Source organism: Gambusia affinis, linkage group LG19 (assembly GCF_019740435.1).
Source record: "Gambusia affinis linkage group LG19, SWU_Gaff_1.0, whole genome shotgun sequence".
In the NCBI taxonomy this organism is placed as follows: Eukaryota; Metazoa; Chordata; class Actinopteri; order Cyprinodontiformes; family Poeciliidae; genus Gambusia; species Gambusia affinis.
In genome coordinates this window covers 13,186,377-13,196,248 of record NC_057886.1, presented here as the reverse complement: position 1 = coordinate 13,196,248, position 9,872 = coordinate 13,186,377, and the positions used below count along the sequence as shown (strand labels likewise).

The 9,872-nt window shown below is 38.0% G+C and overlaps 1 protein-coding gene and 1 non-coding gene across 2 annotated transcripts; both read right to left on the bottom strand.

Moving 5' to 3' along the window:
* Positions 1–281: 281 nt before the first annotated feature.
* LOC122821775 (tubulin epsilon and delta complex protein 2) lies at positions 282–6,832 on the bottom strand. The gene is made up of 9 exons (XM_044099979.1): positions 6,370–6,832; positions 5,544–5,602; positions 4,756–5,296; positions 4,608–4,661; positions 4,433–4,511; positions 3,899–4,046; positions 3,456–3,551; positions 1,591–1,784; positions 282–1,480 (listed from the first exon to the last, which is right to left on the bottom strand). The coding sequence occupies exons 1-9, from the start codon at positions 6,471–6,473 to the stop codon at positions 1,331–1,333; spliced, it is 1,425 nt and encodes a 474-aa protein (XP_043955914.1). The 5' UTR covers positions 6,474–6,832; the 3' UTR covers positions 282–1,330.
* Positions 6,171–6,244, bottom strand: trnat-agu. The gene has a single exon. It is a non-coding gene; the product is annotated as a tRNA-Thr (tRNA).
* Positions 6,833–9,872: the final 3,040 nt, after the last annotated feature.

Genomic DNA, 9,872 nt, shown 5'->3' with positions numbered 1-9,872 from the left:
AGTGGAAGGAAGATGATGCATGGTTATCAGCATTTTTCACCAACAAAAATGTAAAAACATGTAGTTAATTTCCATTCTCCCTTCCTTTACACTAATACCCCAAAATAAAATCCAGTGTCCGACCAATAATCTTCAAGTCTTGTCACAGATTCTCAGTTGGATTAAGTTTGGGACGTTTTATAACATAATCCTATGTAATGTTTTTTTTTTTTACTTATGTTCTAAAAAACTTCTGAAGCTTTTTGCAAAACAGCTATATTTAGACTAAGATAAGAATATACTCATTGGAAGTTAACAGTTCCACCTTCTAGCGGCCAGTGGCTTAAAGACACCATGTCTTTTCTAAAATTGGAGAAGATAAGATATTCATTGAAAGGCAACTCTGCTAAATTCTATAACTTATGGCGCCCTTTCATGACATTCTTTCATTCTCTTCAGTCCCCTCTCCCAGATTAGGTGATGCACCTTGCCCCACACCCACCCTTAATTTTAATTTTCTTTATTTACTTCTTTTTATTCTATTTATTTATTTTACTTTATTTTATTTCTTTTCCCCCTTCTTTTTTTATTTTTTTTATTTCTTTATTAAGTTTGTATACATTGTATCCTGTTCAGTTTTGTAAGGAAAAAAAAAAAAAAACCCGTAGGAGCTAAATTGTATGCCTTTTACCATTTTACTATTTTACTATCCATATATATGTTTGTTCGATATGGCATACCTTGTCATTTATAGTTTAAAATATGTTTGTAATGTCGCTCTTCCTCCTAATAAAAATATTAACACAAAAAAAGATAAGTATATACGCCTATTTACTAATTAGGTGACTTCTGGAGGCAATTTGTTGCAGTGAACTTTATTTATGGTCACCAGAATAAATACATTTAAGTTTGGAAATGGAATATAACAAAATGTGTTAAATAATTTATTCATAAAGCATGCATTTATGAAAAAAAAAATTAGCATGTAAAAAAAATAAGCACATATCAGTAACATTAACTGTATTTGTCCCGATATTCATTCATATCTGGTGATATTTAAAAAGAAAAAAAAAATTCAAAAACATTAATCAGTCATAGGTACACAGGAGCTAAGGAGGAGCTCAGGTGGGTTAAAGATAGGTCATCAATCAAGAGTTCACACAAATATACATTTTAATTTACTGGAGAAACTTTAATAGAGACTTCAGTATGATTTATCCCTGTTTTATTATGCTGTGGTTCAACTAATCTATTGGGTTTTCAATGCACTACCATATGCTAGTAGGTGCCTCATGTAACCATACCTGTTGCTAAGCTGTTTTGTTTACTCTCAGTGTGATCACCTCAGCTGTCATTCATGCTCAGAGTCCTGGACAATAGCAGCAAAACGCTGCCCTCCTTCACCCAGCAGGGAGTACATGTCTCTGAGCGTACTTGGACCGGGACATCCAGGTCCAGGTTTGATGGATGAAAACTGAGGGGACAGAGAGTCCAAGAGAACCTGGCACACAAAACCAGAGTCAGCAAAAGCATGTATGGACACGAATGAAGAAAGTAGCGTTCACAATCTGATTTACCGTTTTTCAGGTAATTTAAGAACACAGTCCCTACCTGTTCAAAGTAAGTCTCTTGTTGCAACAGTGCCACTCTCATCCGCAGCTCCTCCAGCTGTTGTAGCTCCTCCTGTGTGCTGTAGGTTATGGTCAGGGGTAGAGGTGAAGCCGCCCCATCTGCAAACAGGCCAGCTGCCTCAGACGGGCAAAGACAGCCTCCCTCTGGCCTCCATCGATCCCATGCCTTCCACTCTGACGGAAAACCAGGTTATTTTTAGAGCGTCAGCAACCATACCCCAAGACGTTTTTCTGCTCTGTAGTTGCCGCTTTAAATAACTGGGACTTCGCTGAGCCACGCTGAGGGAGGTGGCGTAAAAATCTTGCTGTCACAGAGGAAGGAGATCATGGATGAGGCCAATCAAAGTACTGATCTGACGCTGAGGTTTCACCGAGGCTCTGTTTTCATTTTCCACATGCCAAGATGGACACCCACATTAGCTCGTTAGCATGCTATATTCATCAAAAACATCCGGATCGTAAAATGAAACCAAATAAATCATTGTTAAACAATATGAAACAAAATACTGGATGGCGCCTCGGTCTGAGAGCTAATGCACATATTCAGCTCCCTTTGACAAAGAAAAAAGTGTGAGATCCTGGAATTAACTGGAAACTTTTCTTTCACACTGGCTTTGCCAATATGCTCGCGTTACATTTGAAATTTAACACAGGCACATAAACAAATGTCCCTCACTGAAAGTGACCTGATCATTTAGGAGGTGTGAATGGAAAATTTGTGTGTATTTACATGGTAACTGTATCACTGGAGATACTGGAAACTGTTCCTTACTTTGTGCCTTGCAAAAGTGTAAATGCACCAGATTTTATTTAGAGGTATTAGTGTAATGTGATTTCCTTCATGATGGAAAGGACATCATAAAGTATGTCCTTTATGATAGCAGGTCGTCCTTCAGTTTGTTGGTAAAATGTAATCAAGCTTTTTTATTACATGTTTGGAATTAGGTCTTTTTTCTTGCTAATTCACTGTTAAGCCCATGTTGGCAAAGGATTCACTGCAGATGATGACACTTTATTATCAGATTCACCCAACATCTTCAAAATGTATTTTCCCTTTTGCCCTTTCTAGGGATGCACAATTTGCATCGTTCCATCTCTGGGACACTGAAACATTCCCCTTCCTAAACAATATAATTATAAAAAAGGACTTTGCTACTCTGCGACAGATTGGCAACCTGTCCGGCGTGTACCTCGCCCGAAATGTCTTGCTGGAGATAGACACCAGAACCCCTCTCAGCCCCACTAGGGACAAGGGTATGAAGAAAATGGATTGATGGATGCATGGACTTAGCTACTGCTGTCTTTTGAAGCTTTTTATTGTTTGTATGGAAAGCTTACAATGCTTCAACATCCACATCAACTGGGATTCCTAAAGTTATATCAGGGCATTGTAATTTCAATATGACGGACCTTCTGAACTTGAGGAAAGTTACAAAAATATTCAAAAAAATGACTTCCACTGCCCTGGCATTTGGAAGAACAATTATTTATTATTTAAGCTTTACCAAATTAAAATGAGTCTAAAAAGTCAAATTTAATTACAGGCAAACAAAAAAAGGTGTTTTATTATATTTTATGTAAATATCTGTTATTAACTGTACATACAAGTTTGTAGCTACAGTTTAATGTAACTCATCATTTCTTTATCCATCACATAAAGTCTCAATACAAACAATGATGTTTCTATTTCCAGCATGAAAAAATCCAGAGAAAGTCAAGTGACATATTTGCAAAGCACAATCTGGACTGACAGGGTGATAACTATACAATTAAATTAAAACTGGCACACAACATCTAAGAGAGACTGCAATTTAATTCTGCTTTTTGGTCATATAAAAGTTTTACCTTGCTTCACTTTATCTGCCAGGATGTGGAGCTCTGCAGCTGCCAGCTGCAGCCCTTCTGGTGTCAGGCTGGAATGGGACTCGGTCTTCTTACCACCTGTTGAGGTAGATAATTAAAAACTGGTGTTATTCGCCAAAAGTACTGCACAACAAGGTGGAATGGGGTAGCTCTGCAATTAGCACTCTGCTTACAGGTTATTACCACCTTGTAATAGTTGAGATAATTACAGAAAAGTCCCAAATGTATTTTTGGCAAAGAAAATAAAATAATAATAATAATAAAAAAAACAGGATTATATATCCATCAATAAAAGCTGATAAAAAAATCTGCCAGCTTTTGTTTTCACATTCTCATGACACTCCTTTCACATGTCAACACTTCTATTGATTGTTGCATTCTTAGTTTTGATTGTTTCCATGTACAATTCAGTTCACGGTTCTTACTCGGAAGTTCAGTGTCCATTTCTGGCACCTCATTGACAAGAATCTTCTCCGTCTGGCAAAGATGTGCAAGGTTGAATGCTTGGTCGGTTAGTCTGTGGAGCTGAAACCTGGTCTCATCTGGACTTCCACTTGGCCAATCACTAGGAAACTAAATGGATCAGAGCAATAGACAGCAACAAGGGAGTGAATGGAGTCCATACCATGCCTTGGAAAAGTATTGATAACCCCAGAAACTTTCCATATCAAGGCACCTTAGAAGAAGAAACTTTACAAGATTTTAATGGGATTTTCTATGACAAGCCAATGTAAAACGATACAAGGTTCTCTATTAATTTTCTTACTAACAAAACCGGATATGGCTGTATGATGGAAACAGACAAAATAGTGCTGGATAAAATGAAGACTTAGGTATTTGTATTAGCAGAACATAAACCTAGACAGTTGAGTATTTGAAAGTCACTGTATGTCAATTAACCAATTTTGAAAATAAATATATTGGAAATTAAAAATACATATTTCAAAGCAGAAGAATACCGTCGTCCTCATTCTCTGTATGAAGCGACTCCTCCCAGGCTCTGGGTTCCTCTGTAAGGCAATGACTTTGTCCCACAATCTAAAGTTAATATGAAGGAGGAAATGTCAGAATCCAAATATTAAATCTGTACTGTGCAATAACTTTATATAACAAAAAAAAACTATACTTAGCAACCTGTTTTGTTTGCTCCTTAAAGATTTCCATTTTGCAATTTGCTCAGAAAGCCCCCTGACCAAAAGTAAAGTAGAAAAAAAATACATATATCACTCTAATTGCAAATAAAAACGTGATTATTTCCACAGCTCATTTGTGCTAAACCTACCCGTTGTGTTGATGCAAACTGCTAACCCCAGATCCAGCTGTACCTGAAAAGGACATATCACCTGAAGAAGGCATGGGGACAGATGCAGATTTGCTCAGGCCATCGTCTCGGTGCATGTTGCTTCTGACCGTCTTGTTTTTCGAGAGCAAAGCTGTGATTTGATCAGGAGGTTCAAACCCTGCCAAGACAGTCTGCTGGTGATGCCCGGCATGAGCAGCTGAGAAGGGATGGTATTGGGTTCTGTTTTTGGACTGTGCTGGTTTATGGCTTGCTGAAGGCTTTGAGCTATGTGAAACACTTGGCTTTTTGTGCCCTCTTCTGTGAAGGCTGGCAGATTTTTTACTTGACTTGATGGTTGGCTGATTATCTTTAGTCACTGCTGATAGAGCTGATATGCATTCTGTTTCTTTAGTTGTGGGTAGTTTTCTTTTGCTTGAATCTTGCTTAGAGACCTCTGAGCCAGTGCGGACCCGAAGCGCTTTTTCCAGTGCTTGCTCAAGCAGTTCTATATCTTCCTTCTCCCCTGGCGAGGACTCTGCATCTGAGAGCAGCATGAAGTCACAATTAAGTGATTTCAGTAACTACCTCTTATGGATATCATGTCATAATATAAATGACGTGTTTTCAAAAAGAGAGAAGAATGAATGCAAAGTAAAATATTTTTGCTTTATTCCTAGTACAAATGCTCACAGTTTTATCATTAATTCATCACTCATTAGTCTGTAAATTAAATCTATAATTTCAGAAAGCAATTTCTTAATACAGTCAGATTCATCAGGCCACGTTACCTGCAGCAGCATTGTCTGCTATTTCTGCTTCTTCGGAGCCTGCCTCTGGTTGTGGTATCCTGAGGGAGGAATAAACAAGTTACTAAGCACATTTTTCCTGAAAGAAGTAGAAAGCAAAGTAAGGAAATAACAAGCAGAAACAGCAAAATCAATATATTTTAGACTATACAATTTCCATACTCTTTTACAGATATTTACTCAGTGCTGCAAGTTTTTAAAGAAAGTGCTAGCTTTTATAATGAGAGAAATGATAATAAATTATGTACTATTTATGATCATAGAATAAAGTAGAAGTCAGATTAAGTTATGGACAAATTATGTTGTGTTTTATTTTTTTTTCTGCTGAATTCAACATTACATTTATCAGATTAATCGATGTGGTTTTATGACAAAAACAGAATAAAATTGGAAATCAATGCAGCATACGAAAAGCCTAATCTGCTCATTTCTAGTCCCACATTGAGGGAAATTGCAGCCTAAAATAGTTTTGGTCTGACTAAACAGCTAAATGTTAATTCTAATATGACAATTCTCAGTTTGGTTATTTTTTTATACTGAGTATACAGCCACAGCAGAAATAATGCAATAGAAGGCCGAGTCGTTTCACAGAAACAAAACTGCATCAAAAGGCACTGCTGGGATTCGAACCCAGGATCTCCTGTTTACTAGACAGGCGCTTTAACCAACTAAGCCACAGCGCCAGACACGCTACCATTGCCGGACACGAGACTTTAACCATTCCTACGTGAAAATGTGAAGTTTTGAAGGTTCTTTATGATATCGCAATGGTGTTGGCCACTAAGCATTGAAATATTTTGCTACTTACAGACTATGTAAAATTTCTCGGTGAAATTGAATGCTGCGGTTACGCTTGACTTGTTCGGCCTTATAAGTCTTGATAGCCTCCTCTACCGCAGAAAGCAGCGACATGTTTCCTCTGTGGGTCTGTTTGTTCTATCGTAACAAAGCTAAATATACCGCTTAGCGTCTGGTTCTCACGATAGGAAATAAAAAACGTACAACGAATACAAAGCATAATATGCATTCAAAACCGCAGGTTGATATTTTGATATATAAAATACTCTTTGCCCGCGAAGTCTCACTTAACGGATGCGGAAGCTACGTTTCGCCTTTAGTTGGTTATTACGTTTAACATCTACCTGTCCGATAAAAATAGACCAATCAACAGTGATTCTTAAGAGCGAGTAGTAGGCTATGTATTTTTATACAACAAAAGACCAACCACAAACTAAAACTTTCTAACTTTCCAAGGTTCCCAAATTCCCAATTCTCGCGAGAATTGCTATGACAACGTAGGACGCTATTTGCACACGCGAATTAAAAAAAATAAAGGTTCAGTGAATATGCATTTTACATATTAAGTTCTAAATAATAGAAAACATAAGCTGCAGCTCTTTTACCTTCTACTCATCTATAAATTCATATGACATTTTTCATGGTTGGCACCAGAAACATTAACATTTTAGATCAATAAAAATTCAACACCTTCAAATATTCTCATTTCTGACGTTTGAGTATTTTCCTTTTGACACTCAAAGCGTGATGTGAGTGTACCATTCATCTTTGTCGTTTGTTCTATGCTTTTAAAGTTTCTTTCACATTGTAGATTGGTATTGTTACTCAATGACCTTCAGCTGCTTTTTCTATTTTGTCACACTTTCACAAATTTGTCACAAATTAATGTTAAACTCAAACAAACATAGCTTAAAGAAAATGCAAAATCAGTTTTTAAATTATTATTTAATATATGAAAGGGACTGAGCTATTCAATCCAACCTTGCCCCACACAAAGAAATAGCCACATATCCATCCATCCATTTTCTTACACCCTTCTTCCCTAATGGGGTCGGGAGGGTTGCTGGTGCCGATCTCCAGCTTCCTTCCGGGCGAGAGGCTGGGTACACCCTGGACAGGTCCCCAGTCTGTCGCAGGGCAACACATACAAGACAAACAACCATGCGCACACACACTCACACCTAGGGAGAATTTAGAGAGCCCAATTAACCTAACAGTCATGTTTTTGGACTGTGGGAGGAAGCCGGAGAACCCGGAGAGAACCCACGCATGCACAGGGAGAACATGCAAACTCCATGCAGAAAGACCCCGGGCCGGGAATCGATCCCAGGACCTTCTTGCTGCAAGGCAACAGCTCTACCAACTGCGCCACTGTGCAGCCATAGCCAGATATGTTATGTGCTAAATTCTGAATTAACTGTGATTAACCACATTCTTTGTAAAGCTGGGTTGAAATTCAGTGGTTACTACCACATGTGTAGAGTCAATAAATTACTTACAGATGGCCTGACAGCAAATACTGGACTAAAAAATACCTGAAACGCAAAAGAAACTATCAAAAGAAATTAGGAGATGAGATTAATCAATCAATCATTAATGAGCAATTTTCATACAATCAAATGAAAATCAATATGAAACATAGACCTTTGCAAATTTTATTAATCAAAGCATACCACCAAGTCAACCACTGAAATGCTAGAAAAACAATGATTTGAGCAACAAAACTTATTTTTTGCAGTAGTCTTATGAAAAAAAAAACAGTAGGGGCAGATATTAGGGAACTGGGTGATTACTTTTTGAAAGCAAAATGGCTTTGGGTAGCTATTTTTTGCTCATTAAATGAAATCATAGTTTCAAAACTGTATTTTATATTTTCTCAACTTATCTTTTCTGTTTCTAAAAATGTATTTGATTGTCTGACTCATTTAAGTGTGACAAAAAAAAGTAAAAACGAGGGAAATCTGCAAGGGGCAAATACTTGTTCACAGCAACCTGCTGAGGTTTTTCAAATTAGTAGGTGGCAAGAGTAATGCTTATGGTGTATTACTGAAAATAAAGTACATGTGTGAATTATAAAGGATTAATCCAGGGACAACAGCAAAATACTAAGCGTTCACACTCCAGAAATGAAATACCACCAAACCCCCTGCAAGCCTCCACAGGCTGGCCTTTTATTCACACCCTCACACACGTTGCCAATCAATACCAGTCATACAGCAGAGTTTGTGCTACTGCAAGGCCCGGGAAAGTGTAGGGGAATGGGGGTGGGTTTGGGGATTACACCTTTTCCATCAAAATTTTCCTTCAAGAAAATCTCCCAACAAAGCTGAAGCAGTGCTGCTGATTTGGTCTTCAGTGGAGCCATTACACCTGCGGGATATACGGAGAGGAAGGAAGTGGGAGCAATAGCAACGGAGCACTACAATCACAGATTAAAAATATCCACCGCTTAATCATGCCTTTTTGCTGTGTTCTTTCATCTTAATGATGTTGTTTGTTTCCCTGTTTCTCTGACAACCCTCTGGGACCTTCACAGAACAAACGTATAGGGATTTAGGTTTGAAGATGTGGGCGTTATTTTGAATTTCAATAGCCTTTGAACAATGTTTTTTGGGCTTGATTGGGGTATCAGAGTACAGGGGGCACCATTTCCGGATCTCTACTTGTTAAAATGTTGTGAACTATGTGTCACATGCCTTCCACTTTACTGACATACACCACTTTGTGTTTCTCTAAGATATAACCTTGCAGTAAAATACATATTTTAACGAAGCATAACGTGAAAAAGTTCACAGGGTATACATTTTTCTGCAGAGCACTGTATTTTTGAAAATGTCTTTGTGGCATAAACAATGCTCTTGAAGTATTTTCTGAGATAGCAACAGCTTGCAGGCCCTATTGGAGAGATGGGAATCATCCTGTTAGCTCACCCCATCCCGGCTGGCGTCCTGTGGTAGCAGAGGGAGGGGGAAGCACCCATGCTGCCCCGATAATAAAGCATCTGCTCCAGGCGGCCACCAGACTGATCTCAGGCTCCGACAGTCACACAAGTACATATGCATGCGTGTTCACACATGTGCTGCCACACAGACAGACAGACAGACACACACACACACACACACAAGCACACACATTTATCCATAAAAAACAGACAGGCTTTTTTTTTTTGACAAGACAAGTCGGTTCAGCTTGCAACTGCCATGGAAGCTGATCAGTACACTCTCAAACAGGGTGTACTGATTATATGCATAAAAATAAGAAAAAAACACTGTCTGAAAAGTATCAATTTCCTAAAGTATTAATGATTCATCAGTAACACACACACTATTTAAAATAGCATTTGTCATGTAAAAAAAAATTGACAACAGTATGAAAAGCATTTTAAAAGGCTTCCAGCCTTTAATGACAATAGAGTAATAGAGTAATAATAACAGAGTAATAGAACAAAGAAAACATCAGCTGCAGGCAATACTCTTACTGTTGTTAACTTATTGGACACTGATTTATAACAGC